The following is a 19,256-nucleotide window of genomic DNA, read 5'->3' as shown; positions in this document are numbered from 1 at the left end:
ACTTTTTTTGGGATTAGATCAAACTGTACCATAGTTGATTACTTCTAGACGGAGGTGTAAATAAATCGAGTTGATCAATAAATTACTCGAATTCAAGCTCGGTTGAAACTCATTAAGCAAAAGGCGGAGGAAATGGGGATAACCCATATAACATTACAGTATTTTAAATTTAAAAAAAAAAAAAAAAAAACCGAAGAGGAGGAAAGAGATTTCGAGACATATATAAATTACAGTATAAAGCAATAAGCATTGACTAAGAATTACCCTTCCTTCCAAAGTCCAGAAAACCCGACCTTTCTAGGGTTTCAACTTTAATTAATAACAAAAAATTGTCGGTCTGTTTTTACGCCAATCAATCCGATAGACCCTCAGAATTATGAGGACTCGAAACGCAAATACCCCAAAAACGCCGGCATCACAAAAGAAGCCACCGTCGGCGAAGAAGTCCGCTGTCAAAACGCCTACTCCTCCTTCTCTACCGGTGGATTCCACGCCGGAGACGTCGACACCAAAATCTACGGCTTCTCGAAACCCCGAACCCCAGACTACTCCTTCTACCGCCGACCTCAACCCCGAACCTGCAGGTATATTCAATCTACATTTTTTTTTTTTTTTTTAATTTTGCATGTGATGGAATAGGCGGATGTTCGTCTCTTAAGTTTCTTTTATGATCGGATTTTATAATCACTATTATTTTTTTTTATGTGGATTTGGATGTCAAAGATTAATATTTTATTTTATTTTTTTAAATTTTATGAGGGGAGATTAAAGTATTGAATTTTCCGACGCTGTTTATATAGAGGAGAGATTTATAAATATCTGGATGATGCATGCATGATAGATTGAGTGTGGCTGTGAATTAAGATTTCTAGTCATTAGAAGGGATTCGATCTGAGGTCCTGGGTATCGTCTCCATGGCCATTATCAAAGCTCGACATTCAAACAACTCTGGGACTTTATTTCTATGTATTCAGAATAGTTCATGATATATGAGTTATTTTATGTACTTATTCCTCATTAACCCCCTTCCCCCTCCCAAATGCAGCTGAAAATGCTGTTGTATCACCAACTAACAAAGGTACTACAAAGAAGGTGACAAAGAGAATAGTGAAGAAGAGGGTGATCAGACCCAAGACTCCTGCTTCAGCTAAAGATGGCACATCAGCGTCCGTGAAGACAGGTGAGGCTGGCGATAGCAATGTTGATGTCACGGATTCCACAGATGCAAAGGCTGTAAATCTTTCAAAATCTGAAGAATTTGTTATGAAGGATTTAAAATTAGAGGAGCTAGTTACTGATAAGGTTCCAGATGGTGGAGAACCCCACGATAAGGGCAAAGAAAAAATGGATGGAATAGAGTCACCTGTTGTGGCTATTGAGGATGTATCTTCTGCTGGAAATGAGGATACAAGTGAGCCCAAAGAGGATAAGGATGATGAATCAAAACAAGACGAGGCTGCTGATCCCGACAAACAAGCAAAAGACAATCTAGAAAAACTAGTACGTGATAAGTCAGATAGCATGGATGATGATCAAAAGAAAGAGAATGTAAATGTTCACGATATGCTAAAGAATAGGGACAGTGACAAAATGGATAAGACAGATGAACAGGCTGCTGAATCAAAACAAGACGAGGCTTGTGCTACTGGGGGAATCGAGGAGTATGGTGATGAGGAGGGTTTTGTGGAGCCTGGGGATGAGGACCTTCAGGAGGATGACGAGCCTGAGACTGGGGATGAAATGAAGGCACTGGAAGTGGAGCACAAGGAATTGGCAGCCGCAGCCAAGGAGCGCAAGGTCAAGAAAGAACTTGAGATTTTTGTTGGTGGGCTGGATCGCGAAGTTATTGAAGATGATGTGAAGAAGACTTTTGAGAAAGTTGGAGAGGTGGTTGAAGTTAGACTGTTGAAGGATACTTTGACAAACAAGAACAGGGGCTTTGCATTTGTGAGGTTTGCGACTAAAGACCAAGCTAAGCGGGCGTTATCAGAAATGAAAAATCCTGTTGTATGTTTTCTTTGTCGTATCAAAGAGTGTCTTTTATGTAGCACTCGTATTTACCATCTTTATTCTTTCTTAAGCCTCTCTTTTCATAAATTGTGTAAAACAGATACGTGGTAAGCGATGTGGGACTGCACCTAATGAGGACAATGACACCTTATTCCTTGGTAATGTCTGCAATACGTGGACTAAGGAAGCGGTAAGACTGAATTTATTTTGAATAGTGATTTTTGTTGAGATGTTTTTTGTTTTGTTTTGTTTTTTATTTTTTAAAATGATTTTTATCATCTCTTTCTGCAGATAAAACAGAAGCTGAAAGATTATAGTGTTGAAGGTGTTGAGAACATTACCCTTGTCCAAGACCCTCGCCATGAGGGTTTAAGCCGTGGATTCTGTTTTATTCAGTTTGCTTGCCATGCTGATGCAATGTTTGCTTATAAGAGGCTTCAGAAGCCAGATGCTATATTTGGCCACACTGAGAGGACTGCTAAGGTTGCTTTTGCTGAGCCGCTTCAAGAGCCCGATCCTGAGGTGATGGCTAAGGTTAAATCAGTTTTTGTAGATGGGCTTCCTCCTCACTGGGATGAGGACCGTGTTAGGAAGCATTTCAAAGTTTATGGTGAGATTGAACGTATTACGCTGGCTCGCAATATGTCATCTGCTAAGCGTAAAGATTTCGGTTTTGTTGATTTCACTGCTCATGAGTCTGCCATTGCTTGCATAGAGGATGTGAATAGTAAGGAGTTAGTTGATGGAAACTCAAAGGTTTGGTTCCAACTTTGTTTCTGGTTTTTCTTTTCACCTATGTTTATATATTTTGTGGAATCGCCTTAATTGTGGATGTTTCTTTGTTTTCTACTTCCTACTGGGTGTTTGTTTATAGGGACAAAGGGTGGGCAAGGGAATACCAATCCCCGAATTGGAATTATCTTTTACATTTTTAGTCCCCCACTTACTTAGAAAAATCAACCTACCCACTCAACTCTACACAACACTTAACTGATGCATTTACTCCTGTCTCATGATAAATTTTTACCTCCCTTTGGGTGTTTTTTGATGCACATCCCACCCTTCTGTTTTTATACATATATATATATTTTTAAACCCAGTTAAACTCAATTTAATCCTTAAATAACAGTTCCAGGTTAAAAAAAACTGTTAAAGAGAGCAGCCATAATTATTATCTGGATTTTATAGTTGGCTCTATCTGATTTTATTTAGTTTTTTGGTGCTAGAGTGTTTGTTCTTGCCTGTCTTATGTTTTGTGATGCGTGATTTTGTTATCCCAGATTCCCTGTAGTGTCCCTTTATTGTATTATGCATGGTGTTGGTGTTGTGCTTTGACAAGATATAGTAATACATTGAGTTTGTTGCCCCTCTAGTTTCTTTATGCTTCCATGCAGGGTGTTGGTGTTGTACTTAAGCAAGATATTATTTTCCGCCTATCCTGTAGTAACCATGTTTGATTGTCAACTAGTGTTAGTCCCTGGCGATGCCTCGAGTTAATGCATTATTTCCATGACAAAAATCTTTATTACTTCCTCTTTTCTTTTTTACTTGACCTGTTTCTTTTATCACGCTTGCCAATGCAAAACTTTAACAATCAATAACTTAAATTTTCCAAAAGTAAAAATTATAAAAGTTATATGTTATGATAGTACTTATTGAGACGAATCCAAAAAGATCATACATGAATATATTTTTCCTTACATATTATTCACAAAATATGGTCAAAGGAGGGGTGGTGAATAGTGTAAAAGTCAAAGCGGGTCAAGTAATAAAGAACGGAGGAAGTAATATTTATTTTTTATTGAATGACATGTAATATGGTAATAGCTTAGTGACTAACAGGTTGAAACTTAACTTGAGGTTGTTGGTTCAAATCTTGTAAGAACCATATTTTTAGACATGGAGTGAAAATTGGATTAAATGAGGGGTGCGCCACGTGGCACCTAAACTTCTTTAGGAATGCCTTGAAGAGAGCGCCACGTGGCATCTAAACTTCTTTAGGAACGCCTTTTAATATATAGTATAGATGTGTTTTGTATGGTCCCTTTATTATATTGTGCAGGGTGTTGGTGCTGTGCTTTGACAAGATATAGCAATACATTGAGTTTGTTGCCCCTCTAGTTTCTTTATGCTCCTGTGCAGGGTGTTGGTGTTGTACTTTAGCAAGATATTCTATTCCTCCTATCTGTAGTAACCATGTTTAATTGTCAAAAGAGTATGTGAAATAACTAATACTATAACTTATTTGTTGTTGCCTGACTTTTCATGGAGCTTAAGTATCTGCTGTTTTGTTCTGATTTATCTATCTCATTGTTTAGACAAAAGTAAGAGCAAGGCTTTCCAATCCATTGCCTAAAACTCAAGCTGTTAAGGGAGGAATGTGCGGTGGTTTTCGAATTGGCCGACCTAGTGGTATGCAGGCTAAGCTTTTCAGTGTCTTCTGATTCTTTTTCCCTTTGTATGCTATCTTACATTAAATGTACTTGTTGGTAGGAAGGAGCTTTGGGCGTGCAGCACCTGCATTAAATCGGCCTAATTTTCAGTATGGCAGACCCTCTCGTGGTCAGTTCAATGAGCCTGTTGGACCTTATGGTAATTAATCTATCTTTTGTAGCCACTAGCCAACAATCAGCTCCTCTATGAGTACATCTTCCTAGACTTTTATGTTGTCTTTGCGCACTTGATATGCTTCTTTTTTTCATTAGGGCGAAGAGTTCCTTACAGAGCTGGGCATATGGCACCTGGAGTTGGCCCTGCTGGAAGACCTAATTTTGGGGGACCTAGGGACATTGGTCGTGGACTTGCAAGACCTGTTCCTTCACGGAGAGAGCCTTTCCAACTTGACGATGGTGGCTATTCAAGACCTTATATGGGTAGGCAATATGATGATCCATATGTTTATGATGACAACCATGGTTTAAAGCGCCCATTTTATATGACTGTAAGTAGCGATCTATTTGATGATGTAAAATCTTGTTTCATACATGTTGTCAGCCCAGTCAATTTACAGATTTAATAATTTGTAGGACCAAGATCCTGCATATATGGAGCCAAGTCGAATTCGTCCTCGTTTTGACTATTCTGGTTCAGGTCGTGGTACTCACTTCAGAGGTACATATCTTTTAGATTTTATTATTATTATTTTTTTTTTCCGTCATGGATAATCCTCCTTTCCCCTCCTTCAAGTGCTTTTGGGATTGAGGAAAATATGGTGTTGGATAGGGTGGTGTGGGAGGAGAATATTCATGTCAATGACGTGTTATGATTATACAAGTACTTTTTAAAATTTATCTTACTAATTTTTTTTTCACTAGTATTGTTTTATCCCATTTGATTTCCTTTGCTAAAGTTTTCTCAAACCTTTATGTTTTTTACTCTAAATGTTTTAACCATCACTTTAAAACTTTCTTGAATTTTATTTTTATTCTCTTATAAAAACTACCTTATCTATTTTTTCTTTGGATGCTCTTTTTTCTCACTCTACTCACCTTTTTATCAAACTCTTTTAACTAAATACCTTGTGTTGTCCCTTTTTATATGGTAAGGTTCCTTATGGCGATTCATGTTAGCCGACCCAAATCATTTTGGGACTAAGGCTTTGTTGTTGTTGTTGGATAATCCTCCTTTTCCCCCTTCAAATTTCTCTTATAATCGTAGTAAGTTTAAAGTTGTAGATTACTTTTTGACTTGAGCATTCGTTTCTTTTCTCCAGATACTTATGGAGCTGGCAGTAGTTTCTATTCAAGTGGCTATTATGGTCCTGATGTAAGTTGACATCTATTATCTAAACTTGTTGCTTGGTACATGATTTCAATAGCAATCAGTATTTGACTTTTTATCCAATTTTTTTACAGTATGGTGCACGACCCCACTCTTCTTTCAATAGTCGGGATCGTCCTTATGGAGGAGGTCATGGCTATTACTATTAGTTGAAGTTAGCAGCAAGGTAATTAGTGTAAACTTAAACCTATATATTGTGGATCCTTTATAATGGTGATGCTTTTTTTCTTTTTAACCACGAGTGGCTTCAAATTATTGTTCCTTATTTTTAGGTGTTGGCTATGGCTGATTGATGGATTAGAGGCTTGCTGTTGGGGACCTGTTGTTTCTTACTTCCTTCTACCCTACTCCACCCCTTTAACTAATTACTCCATCTTTTCCCTTTCAATCCATATATTTTCTCCATCACCCGCTTCTTGGTGTAGTTGTTTGTTTGTGACATCACTTCTGTATCATAAGCTGGGTTTATCTGATCTAGGCTAGGTGTATTTGTTCCTTTGAAGGCTCTGGACTAGATTCGTTACCAAATAGCATGAAGGAGGAGCTGATAGATAATGGCCTTGAGTGGCAGTTTGCAGTTTGAGGATAATAAAGTTGCCTTGTGGTTTACATACGTGGTGACTGAAATTATCATTTATTAACTTTCTGGATCTGCTATCGCAACTTGGAGTATGTTGAAGAGTGAATTGTGGAAAAGGTTTCTAGTTAATGATGTTATCATACTTATTTGAAAGAAATGTTAGAAGCTCAGCTTCTCATGCATTTGGGATTTCTATGGAATAAATCTGACGAATGTTTTGGCTGGAAAGAGTGGGTGCAAAACTTGTGCCAGTGCTAAAGTAATGCTTTGTGGATCCTAGTCTTATAACTTTTGAATGTATCAATCTCGAATTCGGATTTATTTTGCTATCTGACCTTTTGGTCATGCAGCTGTTACCCTTTCCTTTTTTTTTTGGTTGTTGGCTGTTATGTATGGAATTGAATATGGGTTGTCTTCCTTTCAAGAGTTTATTGTTTCAAGAGAATTGATGACCATTTGGGTCTGCCAGCCTTTGATCTTACATAATGAGGGTTTTTCTAAGGAGATGGGATTTTGCATGGTGAGTTATTGACAGATTGTGAAGATGCTTGGATGGAGTTGATTAGTTTCTTGCTGAGGTGGGTAGTGTTCTATCTTTGGTGGGTTATTATACCTTTGTGAGGTGTTGTGGGTTATGGACAGTTTGCTAAGTGTGTTTTGTACCTAGGAAAAACCATTTTTTTTTTTTTGGATTTGCTATAACTTGGTTATTATAGGGAGGTGATATTTTCTTAAAAGCAGTTTTTATACTTTAGGTGCTTTCTTGGGCGTTACTGGTCAGTTCTTCTCATGTTTATATGTGCTGCGTTTATTATATGCCTTTTTTTCCCTATATGTTTGACATCTTTGCCTGAAGCTTTCTGAGTTTGGGATGCTATGAAGAGAACATTTTTTGCTGGTAACACGAATTGGGTTGCTCTATTTTATCAAAATGTTAAACAGAGATCTACAGAATGGCATACAGAGAAATAATGTAGTGTTTTGTTAGTGAAGGAATTCGCTATTTTAAGGTTTCATCTTTTTTGATAGTGTAGATTTGCAAAGATGTAGTTCACCAATTTTCTTGGATTCAAGAGTTCATCTTTTGGCAGTGCAAGCTCTATGTGATTGCTGCTTTATTTTTGGCAGTTAAGGAGTTCAGTAATATCGGAATTTCTAATCTGTGAGAAGTTTTCATAGCTATTAAGGTAGGTTATGTTTTCTAAGCCATGGATTTGTGTTCTTGAGGTTTTGACTTGATAAGCTGTTCTTCATTTTTGGAGCTAGGATTTGGTAGTTCAGCTTTTGGTATCCTTTATTGATGACTGCATTTCATTGGCATGCTTTCCTGGTATCAAGCAGTGTCTAAAAGTATAGTTACTGTAGTTGGTTGTAGTTCTGATGAAGAGATTCAATAACACCAAAGTGAGCTGTTGTTTTTTATTTGGAAGTGATTAGCTTCTATCTAGTGCAACAGTTAAAATACATTAAACATGTTAAGTTTGACTAGTAATTATTTATGTATACTGGTGAGGTAACAGGCAATCAGTTCCATTTCTTATATTGTCAATCATGGAAGTGGCAGGTCTTAGATGAGTTGCATCTTTTTTATTTTGATGGACTTTGTCTTGTGAGGTTTTTGGTTGCTCATCTTTGGCTGCTATTGTTCATATGTTTAAAACCCCTCTTGTTCTTCACACTCATAATTGTGCTCTGAAATGGTGTCACATGCCGTGTATCTTGGAAGTTGGTAGTCCTTGTAAGTGCTGAACATGTATTTTCATGTCTATCTCCTGTAACATATTTTTTCTTCCATATCATCATTCTTGGTATTTTTCCTGTTATCGGGGATAACAAAAATGTAAATTTGGAGAAGTTGACCTTGAAAGGAAATTTTGGATTGTGGATCCACACCTTTTGTGGCCTGTTTTGTATACTTTGTTTGGGTCTTTGAGTGCCACTGATGAGATGTGGTAAATAGCCTTTAGCAAATGGTGTCGTCTTTACCTTGTTCTTAGACATGAATTGTTCTGTGTTCTTGGAGAGGTAAGATAGAGTAGCAATACAGAGTATTTTAGAAAGATTAATTTTAAAAGGCTAGTGATGTGGGTTCATGTTTTGGGTTTCACGGTTTCATTCAAAAAGCTATACAAATAGCAATACAGAGAGTATAAGGATTGTGTTTCCTGATATAGGGATCAAATACAGTATTATTTATCAATTTTCAATTCTGGTCACTGGTCAAGTTGACGATAGTTGTTCCAACAATTTTCAATCTGTATTTGCTGCCTTCAGTTTAACTGTGACAAAATAATAGAAACCATCTCTTTATTCAGTTTCCTACTTTACTTGATCATTGGATGCTTTGTTTTTGCTTAAACGTAGTATTTTATCTTTGGTATCAATGTGTATTTTTTGGGTCATATTATTTTGAAGAAAAGTGGTGTAATTAAAAGAAACAATTCTTTTCAATAGATATTTTCTAACATTGTGCAAGGTCTAGTGTTGCAATTATTAAAAAAACAGGGTATCCCAATAATTATAATTCTTTCATTTTGTAATAGTCAAATAACTTTTGACTTTTTTTACTATTCTCATGTTTACTTTGACTTTTTTTTAATCAATTTACAAAAAATTATACTGTCATGTAATATATTTTTGGATTAGTCTTTATATATACTATCTTAGTAATATATGATTATAAATGTTAATGGTCAAAGTTGTGCATCGACATTTATGCTGGTTATAGTGTTATGATTACTATGAGACAGAGGGAGTATTCCGTTGCTTTATAATCAATGAATAAAAATGGTTGATGTTCATATAGTAAGACTGAATTATGTGAAATATTGTCAAATTTGCTTACAACGGTTGTCATTGAAATTTTGTGCTTCATTTGTGTGTTTGTTTGTCTATCTATTCATAATTAAAGATCTGAATGATAATACCTTGAGAGGTTTAAAATGATCGGCATGTATTGTTGAATTTGTTGAGCGTATACTTAGGGCCTGTTCACTTTCGTTGAAATTCAGTTTAGCTCAGTTCAGCTCAGCTCTTAATTTCTTTTTCTTATAAAATATTCAGTTCAGCGGAGTTCAGTCAATGAGAACAGACCCTTACATGTTAAATTATTATTCTTTGTTTATTTATTGGTAATTAAATATATAGTGGTTGAAATTTTTCACCTACTTTAGACTTCTATTACTAATTTATGCATTAAATAAATAAATGAACACTCTTAGTGGATATATGTTAGAATTGTCAAAATTGTTACCTAGGCGTGGGTATATTGCATTGTACAACCGTTTTGCAAAAAGACCTTATTATACAAATATTAAGAACATACAATTGTAGCGAAAAGGCGAGCATATTTTTAAAGTAAAAAGAACATATTTGTACTAAAAATGAGTGAAAAGAACATATGTTCATGTTGTTTGATTGTCAGTGTAATGTATTTTTATTTCTGATATAATGTTTAATACATACTGTGATATGTTCTTTGAATTTGATAATATAAATAATGTTTATTACATAATAATTTTTTTATTTTTTTTATTAATATTACATATGTTCTTAAGATATAAAAAAGAAAAAAAATTCGTTAGATAGTGGTGAAATCAATTTTTTTTGAATTTACAAATCCAACTATAACTTATAAAAAAAGTTTAGTGTCTGGACAAATGTACAAATTCAACTATAACTTATAAAAAAATTGAGGAGTATAGTATAATAAAATGATTTTGTTCAGTTGTTTTTTTTAAACGTTATGTAAAAGTTTAAGATTTATACAAAGTATGCTATCAAAATAATTTTTTCTATTTTTAATTTAAATAAATTTTAAGTTGGAGGAAAAAAATTGATAATATTATACTCGTAATAATCTTGGATAATGATATGTTTCAATACTTAAATTTTAATCTATGTTAGTATATTTGTAACTAAAACATTCCTAATATATGAAATATATGTTAAAAAAATAATAAAAAAAAATAATTGAGTATGATTGAATTAAGTATTATTGTAGGTTATAAAATGGATGTCATTCAAATTTGGCAAAAGGAAAAAAAAAAAAAAAAGGAAAAAAAGGCGGGAAATTTTTTAATGACATCGTGACAAATGTCACTTTAAATTCGCTTTTAGTATAGGTTAATTGATAAATATGTGTCTGGCGGGCTGAGCTGGCCACGTGCCGGCGTGCCAACCTACGGGCCAACGACCGTGCCGCCCGTTGCCTGTGCCAATTTTTCATGTCCACGTGGCCATCTTTATTTGATTGTAAAAGGTAATGAACTTAAAATTCAATCCTTAAAAACCGTACAGAAACACACTTTGTATTTTTGTAAGGTTCTAATAGACAAAAACACACCGAAAACTCGAAAAGCGTTGAGATAGTTATCCACGTGTAGGTAATTGATCCCTTATATGTACACGCTATCAATCCATCTGATTAAACACTAACCAATAACAGCCTATTTTTTGTACCTATAAATATTATGGAGTAACGCAAATACAAAGCCTAAGACTAAGATGGGGAGGGAGCAGAAGAATACTCAGAATAATTAAGATATAAGAGGATGTCCAGTGAAGCTCAGCCACCGGAGATGGAAGCTCTGGCAACTAATTCAAAGCCTGAGACTAAGATGGGGAGGAAGCTGAAGAATACGCGTCCTTGTCATCCTCCTTACTTTGAGGTACTTTTTTTATGTGATTAATTTTGTTTGAATTACAATTGGTGTATGCCAAGTATTAATTGATATATGTAATGTTGCAGATGATAAAGGAAGCAATCGTTGGTCTGAATGAAAAGGGAGGATCGAGCCCCTACGCCATCGCCAAATACATGGAGCAGAAACACAAGGCACTGCTCCCTTCAAACTTCAGGAAAATTGTGGGTTTTCAGCTTAAGAAATCTGTTTCCAAGGGCAATTTGATTAAAATCAAAGCCTCCTACAAGCTTTCTCAGGCCCTCAAAAAGACCAAGGCTGCAAGAGCTAACGCAGCCAAATCAAAGCCTCCTACTACTTCTACTACTGCTACGACGACTACTACTACTAAGAGGTGGAGGAGGAAGCCTAAGTCTAGAGTCGTGAGCAAGATTGATAACCCCCCAAGTCTACTCCTACATCTAATTCTACTCCTACTCTTACTGTTAGGAGGAGTAAGAGGTCGCCCAAACCCAAGCTGCTTAAACCGATAAAGTCTCTCAAGCCCAACAAGGCTTAGTCTCTTCACTTTAATGTTATATGCTGCAGGAGTTGTACATAATTTTAATCTCTGTAGTCAGTGCTGATGACATGGAGACCTTATGTAATTATTCAAATAAATAACTTCAATTTCGTCGTCTATTTTGCTTCTTCTGTATGTGTTAACTTTATCTATGATTTTTTTTGTATGCTCCATATATTTGGATCAATTGCCTCCTTGTTAATCGCCCCATTTTAATTAATATTTACAAGATTTGCCTCTCTTTGCTGACTAGTTTGATTAATTGATCATATTATCAAGTTGTAAAAGTTGGTAAAAGTTATTTCCTTCGTTTTACAATGATGGTACTATGTTAAAATTCCTGGAATTGAATTCAAAATGGGAACCAAAATCGAAATCTGTTGAACAGTTTCCCGGAAATTGGGAACCGGAATTGTTGCTTTCGTGACTGGGCAACGAAGTTCTACTAGTGAATTTGTGTACTTGGGAGTCCTTGTCCCTGATAATTAACAAAAAACTGGTTGATCACTAATGTATAATATTTACTACTCGCAATTGAAACAAACTAATAATAGTTGTCTAACAATTTTAATAAATACATATTTATAATTGTAATTTATTATTTTAAAAAAAGTTGGAATTACGGGATCTCATTGGCTGAACTCAGCTGAACTGAACTGAACTGAAATGAAATGAATATTTTATAAGAGAAGGAAATTAGGAGCTGAACTGAACTAAACTGAACAGAGCTGAGCTGAACTGAACTGAGCTGAGCTGAACTGAACTGAATTTTAACGTAAGAGAACAGACCCTTAGTGTATAATTTGAAATTAAGTGATACTTTTATCAATTACAGGGTACCTTACAGGTTCTCTATTTTTCTACTCGGAACCAGAATCTCCTATACAGGTTTCGGTTCCGGTTTCAAAACCTACGACTTCGGTTCCGATTCAAGGTACCCTGATTTTTTGCTCACCCCTAATGAAATTCACTTTGATTGTACACATTTGCCAATACATTACTTTGACAATGAATTTATTCAATTGCATAGTACCTTTGTATTTTTTATTAGTTGACACGTTTTGACTTTAACACTATTCACACACTTTTCTTTGACCGTGTTTTGTGATTTATACTTGATAAAAAATATAGTCATGTGGGATCGTATTAGATTCGTCACAATATGTAATTTCAAATTATCAATATTTTATAATTTTTGTTTATATGTAATTAAGGATATAAACGGTTAAATTTTTGTATTGGCAAACGTGACTAAAGAAACGTGTCAATTAAAAAGAAACAGAGAAAGTATAAATTAGTGGTATATGATTGAATATTAATATTCATTAAGATGAACATGACTAATAAATAGTGTCATTGAGAATATTGTCACATTGATAAAATGGGGAGAATAATTATTTTAATCAAATGGAGTGGTCGTTTTTCCTCACACCACTTGCATATATATATCTAATTCTAAACCTCTTACATCCAAGTGAACCAACATATTCTAAATTCTCAACCAAACATTTCCAATTGTCAATTTCACATATCAATCTTGTTTCGATCTCACAATCAAACTTTTTTACAAATCCATTACTTATAGAGTTTTTATACGAGTATGTGAGAGATATGAGATATCAGGAAGTTTTAAATCAATACGAGTATGTGAGAGATATAAAATATCGGGATATATATGTATATCTCTAACAGAGTATATCTGCAAATAGGATGAAAAAGGTGGTACGAGTATATATATTAATGATTGTTATATAAAAAGAAAGTGTAGGCCTAACTTGGTCAACTCTTCCATCATAATCTCTTACTGGATCACTTACTTTAATTTTGTTCTTGACATCACATTCCAGGCCATTAAAGTTTAACGTGAGATACTTTTGTTTGTTTCTCACACTCACATTTTAGAGCGAAACTGTGTTTTAACTCCTTTTATTTGTCCCCCGTCCGGTAGTATTGAAGTTCGACAATATAATGGCCTGCTTAATATGTGAGTAGAAGTGTTGTCTCACATTAAACGAACGTAAAAGTGAGGGAAAAGTATTGGAATGATTATCTTACTTGGATTTATAAAGCGAACTCTCATGACGGATGTGGACGGTCCCATTTAACTTTACCCATATTATTTCTACACATTTCACTAGATCGACCATTTATTTATTTATTTATTTTTAATTTTTTTTTTTTTGTATTTAGAGAGCCACAAGGGCGGGTGATGAAAAAAAACACATTAGTCATAATCAATAAATCTTGTTGGGAATTGGGATGGTTGTCAATTTTATGTATCCGTCTTCTTTATTCACCACATATTCACCTTTTTTTTTTTCAAGAAATTAAGTTCAAATAAAGGATATAAGTTAAAGGAAAATTAGTTGAAAATCATCTTATAAAAACCAAATCTTGTTGAAAACCATCTTATAATTTTATTTTATTTTATTTTGTCAAAGCCCACCTGTTTTAAATTTTTTTTTGTTGAATCCACCACTTTTCGGATTTCGACTATTGATTACCATTTTCGGCGCTGATTAGCATATGCACTTCACGTGACCCATTTAACAGAAAAGTTATATCCTTTATTTGAACTTAAATTCTTACATTTCCGGCATTGACTAACATGTATCACGTGAGGTACACATGTTAGTCAATGCCGGAAATGTTGAAAACCATCTTATAAAAGAAAAGTGGGTCACGTGAGGTACATATGTTAGTCAATGTCGGAAATGTAAGTAATTGGTCGGAATCCGGGGAAATGGTGGGATTTAACAAAAAAAAAAAAAAAAAATTTAAACAGGTGTGCCTTGACCAAAAAAAAAAAAAAAAAAAAATTAAAACAGGTGTGTTTTGACATAAAAAAACAAAATAATAATAATAATAATAATAATAATAATAATAAAATATGGTTTTCAACAAAATTTGGTTTTTATAAGATGGTTTTTAACAAATTTTTCTAAGTTAAATGAAGAATTTTTGATTAAAATAATTCAAATAAGTTATTGTTGGAGTATTTGCTTTTAATTGTTAGTGGTTAGCTAAATCCTAATGTATAAGAATATGGTATCTTAATTTAAGTATGTAATTAGTTTGTGTTATGCAATGTTCACTTCACCTTAAAAAAAAATACTCTTTTTTTTTTTTTTTTAATCATCACTTTTCATTTATGGATGTTTTTTTAATTAGAGGTTTTTCAGTGCGGCAAGCCACACGGTGCGGCACGAGTTACTTGTATTTTAGGGTTACTTGTATTCTAGGGTTACTTGTATTTTGGGGTTACTTGTAGGGTGTTACTTGTATTATGAGATTACTTATATGGGTTACTTGTATCAAGGGGTTACTTGTATTCTGAGTAACTCCTACAAGTAACTCCAGAACAAAATCCCATACCAAACCAGTAATACCCTACAAATAACCCCTGATCAAAACCAATAACACCCATACAAGTAACCCTATAATACAAGTAACACTTATAAGTAGCCCCTGACAAAACCAGTAACACCCTACAAGTAACCCCGACCAAAATCAGTAACACTCATACAAGTAACCTCAAAATACAAGTAACACCTACAAGTAACCCCTGACAAAACCAGTAACACCCTACAAGTAACCCCGATCAAAACCAGTAACACCCACTACTAGAAATAGGCCGAATTCCGACGGAAGTCCGTCGCAAATCACAAAATTTCCGACGGAAAAAAATTATGTCGGAAAGTTCCGACGGAATAAAATTCCGTCGAAAATTTCTGACGGATTTAAAAACAGTTCCGACGGAAATTCGTAGGAAAGTATGTTCCGACGGAAAAATCCGTCAGAAATAAAATAATTTCCGACGGATTTTAAATCCGTCGTAAATTTCCGACGGAATTTTCCGTCGGAAAGCATCTGACCACATTTATTTTAAAAGGCAGAAAATTTGGTATAAATAGCTTAACCCTAAAACTAAACCCCCCCCCCTTTCAGTTTCCCTTTCTCCCTCACTCTCCTCTTTCCCTCATCACCGCGCCGCACTCCCTCTCTCTCTCTTCATTCTTTATCTCTCCTCTCTCTTTATCTCTCATCTCTCGATCTCCTTTTCTACTCTTTTTTTTACCTCTCTCGATCTCCTTTAATTTGTTGTTCATTAACAAAGCTAGCCCACGAAGCTTTTCCGACCATATTCCCGACCACATTCCCGGCGTTTATGGTTTTGAGGTCAAGTTCGACCATGGAAATGCTAGATCTAGCGTTTTCATGGTCGAATTTGGCCTTATACAACCAATTTTCAGACCAATTTCAAGTTTTTGAATCGTTGTGGTAAGTTTTTTTGCTCTGATTTTCAACTTATTTTGTTCGGGTTTTTTTTTTCGGTTTTCAAGTTTACTAGATCTAAAATACGTGGTTATGCCGTTATGGTGGCTGTTGAAGTTCGGGTTTAGGGTGTTGGGATTTTTATTTTTTTTCTGCTTTTTTTTTGTTAATTTTTTTCGGGTTTCGGCAATGGTTTTAGGTGGGTTTCGGTGGTGGTTTTAGGTGGGTTTCGACGGTGGTTTTAGGTGGCGGTAGGTCTGTTTCATTTTTTGTTTATTTTTTTTCTTTTTTTTTTGTTCTGTTTTCAAAGAATTTTTCGGGTTTTAAGTTTTCATTTTAATTTTTTTTTTGTTTTTCGTTAATTTTTTCGGGTTTGGTGGTAGATCTGGTGGTTGTGGGTGGTTCTAGACTGCTGATACGAGTTAGGGGTTGGTGGTTGTGGCGGTGTCTGATGTTGGTTTTTTTGGTGGTTGGAGGTGGTGATACGCCGTGCCGGTGGTGGCGCGGTTAAATTCAGAATTAAATCCATCGGAAATTCCGTCGGAATAGTGTTTCCGACAGAATTTTCGTCGGAAAAGTTCATTTTTCCTACAAATGCTTTTCCGACAATCGCTTCCGACGGAAACCCTATTTCCGACGGATTTCAGGGTGTTTAATTCCGTCGGAATTTAGCCTATTTCTAGTAGTGACCCATACAAGTAACCCCAGTCCCCAGAATACAAGTAACACCTGCAAGTAACCCCCCCCCCCGACAAAACCAGTAACACCCTACAAGTAACCCTTGCCGCACCATGTGGCCAACCACATACAAAAATTTGTATTTTTTTAATGCATCACTTCTATATTTGATATTTGGTAAATTTATACGATATTTTATTATTTCTCTCTGTTACTTTGAACCTCACTCAAATTATTTTATTGTAACTTTAAGAAGAAATATAATAGAAAATTAGTAAAAATAATTTCAATTCAGCAAAAAAAACAATTCAAATATTAATATTAATATTAATATTAATATTTTAAATTAATTAAAATTAATATTAGTTCAATACAAATAATTTAAGTTCTGTAAAAATAATTTCAATTCAATAAAAATAATTTAAGTTCTACAAAAATAATTTTAGTTCAGCAAAATTAAGGAGAAGTGAACTGGACCTTAGTAGAGTAATAATAATAGTGAGTTTAGTGGATTAATATTAGACATAAAATCATGAGAACTAGGAGCTGATATGAATTGTCCATCATGTTTTCATCGAATGGTCTGCACTTTACCTGTCTCTTTAATGACATTTTTGTAACTACACATCTTTTCATTCTTTTTTTTCCAGCTTAGAGCACCCACAATTATTAGAACTTACTTAAACTTTTATATATATATATATATATATATATATATATATATATATATATATATATATATATTTCAAAAAGTAAATGAAATTGTTTGAAAAGTGAATAAGAATATTTACAATGGCTAACAACATCTCCTTGTATCTTTGGGTGCCACATTCTATTCTTAAACCTCCACAATAGCAAGCTACCACTTTGTTTGGATAGGAAGAAATGGAAGGAAAAGAAGAGAACAGAAATGGAGGGGACAAAATCTCTTGTACGTTTGGGTAAAAGATTAGGGGAAGGAAGGGGAAAGAGAGGGAGGGATCCATTTTTCCTTTCTCTATAATAACCATAATCTCTCCAAAATTGAAGAGATTTGGAGGGAAAATGGAGCTCACCTCCCCCTCCCCTTTCTTTTCCCTTCCCTTCCTCCATTTTCCCTCCCCTTCTTTTCCTTCTTTGCTATCCAAACAAAGAGTACAACCTTTTTCATTCAATTAAAAAATAAAAATAAATAAACAATAAATTTTTTTTTTAATTAAATTAAAGTGGCTTTGGGTATAGTGAAACTACATAGTTTTGTAGAGCTATGTAGTTTCATCAAAACTACAAACCTTGTAGCTCCACATTAGCTAGCTAGTAGCTCTAACTATTTAGAAATTGCAAGCAAGGACCTTTTAATGGCCAAAATATATATATACAGTCCATGCTTGGCTTAGGCCTCCCATTTGGGGAAGAGGGTTGTTGTATTATACCGAGTACTAGCTTCTTCGTATGAAAAAGACAAGCATGCCAAACATAAACCACATTTGTGCCCAGCACGCTAGACAATCCATGGGCCCCGTTTTTACGATCCAACAATTTTCCTTTTCCTTTTTCTAAGAGAGAAGTTTTGAGTTTCCAGCTCCCTAGCCTTCTATTCAATTTTACTGTGAAAAAATGATAGAAATAACTTATACAGTTATACGGATATAAGTACTCCGTAATAATCAATATAACCTATATGCTATATATTTACGTATCATGTATGCATAATTAGTGAATTTTACAATAAGAATTCGTATTACATCCGTATACATACATTTTTAGGTGCATTATCTGGCCACCACACATATAGAATAGCATAAAATAAAAGATATGGATGTAAAGTATTTCTATTTTGCTATTAGTTGATATCCTGATTCAATTTGTCGAATATGCATATGCCAATATTATCACTATCAGCAGAGCTTGAAGTACTTATGAAACCACTTATCAACTTGCCTGCATCAATGACCTCCTCTTCTCTCTCATCACCTCCATGCAAAAGCAACAATGCCTCTAAATCAGAGGTATGGCTAAAGCTCGAAAGATGGCGATTAAGAGATTGATCGTGGTCGTCGAGTGTTTTTGGATCTTGACTTAGTTGTGAAGCCACGAACTGGTCCAATTCTCTCCAATCTGTCACCTTGGACGCCTTATTCATATTATTAATCTCCCCAATAGTGGTAGTAGTAGAGTTGCTACTATTGTTGTTGTTTTGAGAGACAATAGAGATGGTTCGCTTAGTAGACAAGGGGCTTTCAAGTTGAGGGAGTTGTAGGAAAGTATCAGTAATAAGTGAGTAGTTAGCCGCCAATAATGCTTCAGATTCGATTTCTTGCTTGCATAGCAATTTCTTTGGGAAGAAGCTGTTTCTGTTTGTATGATTATAATTATTATTATGGATTATTATCGGATCCATCACACCACTTGCAGATTCACTGTCATAAACATAGCTCGATTCCCATCCCTCCATGTTCTTCGGTTGCATGCTTGCTTTCTTCCTGAATGCTCGACATACTACCCAGCCTTCTTCCTATATGAGTCAAACGGGAATAACTGTTAGTGGGATAATATACTTTAGGAAACATGATTCACTTTTTGTCATTTTTTGTCTTTGGATGTCTCTTCACTTCGCTTTTTAGATGCTTTTATTTGCTTTCAACTGCTTGTATAAGCTTCTTAAATGTGCGCTCAAGTCATGAGAAAGAGTAAAATGATGGTGATAAGATGAATAAGTCAATGGTCGGAATCCGGAAAGGGGTGGGAG

General features: G+C 34.8%; 3 protein-coding genes across 3 annotated transcripts; 2 read left to right on the top strand and 1 right to left on the bottom strand.

Annotated features, from left to right (window-relative positions):
* Nucleotides 1-246: 246 nt before the first annotated feature.
* On the top strand, nt 247-8,624 carry LOC110729793 (heterogeneous nuclear ribonucleoprotein Q-like). The gene is made up of 11 exons (XM_021909568.1): nt 247-584; nt 1,046-2,007; nt 2,111-2,200; nt 2,302-2,766; nt 4,329-4,422; nt 4,504-4,602; nt 4,716-4,951; nt 5,037-5,121; nt 5,723-5,775; nt 5,865-5,956; nt 6,063-8,624. Exons 1-10 carry the CDS (start codon nt 377-379, stop codon nt 5,937-5,939), a joined length of 2,367 nt encoding a protein of 788 aa, XP_021765260.1. The 5' UTR covers nt 247-376; the 3' UTR covers nt 5,940-5,956; nt 6,063-8,624.
* A 1,589-nt stretch (nt 8,625-10,213) lies between these two features.
* Nucleotides 10,214-11,748, top strand: LOC110729791 (histone H1-like). The gene is made up of 2 exons (XM_021909567.1): nt 10,214-11,040; nt 11,121-11,748. Exons 1-2 carry the CDS (start codon nt 10,924-10,926, stop codon nt 11,544-11,546), a joined length of 543 nt encoding a protein of 180 aa, XP_021765259.1. The 5' UTR covers nt 10,214-10,923; the 3' UTR covers nt 11,547-11,748.
* Nucleotides 11,749-17,728: 5,980 nt separating this feature from the next.
* On the bottom strand, nt 17,729-19,184 carry LOC110729790 (NAC domain-containing protein 37-like). Its single transcript, XM_021909566.1, has one exon. The coding sequence runs from the start codon at nt 18,975-18,977 to the stop codon at nt 18,351-18,353; it is 627 nt and encodes a 208-aa protein (XP_021765258.1). The 5' UTR covers nt 18,978-19,184; the 3' UTR covers nt 17,729-18,350.
* Between the last annotated feature and the right edge of the window lie 72 nt (nt 19,185-19,256).

This window comes from Chenopodium quinoa, unplaced genomic scaffold (assembly GCF_001683475.1).
Source record: "Chenopodium quinoa cultivar QQ74 unplaced genomic scaffold, ASM168347v1, whole genome shotgun sequence".
Classification (NCBI taxonomy): domain Eukaryota; kingdom Viridiplantae; phylum Streptophyta; class Magnoliopsida; order Caryophyllales; family Amaranthaceae; genus Chenopodium; species Chenopodium quinoa.
The sequence above is the reverse complement of the archived record's forward strand: the minus strand, read 5'-3'. Positions and strand labels throughout refer to the sequence as shown.

Excerpts from the sequence above, each read along its gene's own strand:
- LOC110729793 (XM_021909568.1), top strand. The coding sequence starts at position 377 with ATGAGGACTCGAAACGCAAATACCCCAAAAACGCCGGCATCACAAAAG. Across the intron at positions 4,423-4,503 it reads TCGAATTGGCCGACCTAGTG|GAAGGAGCTTTGGGCGTGCA; the intron begins GTATGCAGGCTA and ends ACTTGTTGGTAG. Across the intron at positions 4,603-4,715 it reads TGAGCCTGTTGGACCTTATG|GGCGAAGAGTTCCTTACAGA; the intron begins GTAATTAATCTA and ends TTTTTTCATTAG.
- LOC110729790 (XM_021909566.1), bottom strand. The coding sequence starts at position 18,977 with ATGCAACCGAAGAACATGGAGGGATGGGAATCGAGCTATGTTTATGAC.
- LOC110729791 (XM_021909567.1), top strand. The coding sequence starts at position 10,924 with ATGTCCAGTGAAGCTCAGCCACCGGAGATGGAAGCTCTGGCAACTAAT. Across the intron at positions 11,041-11,120 it reads GTCATCCTCCTTACTTTGAG|ATGATAAAGGAAGCAATCGT; the intron begins GTACTTTTTTTA and ends GTAATGTTGCAG.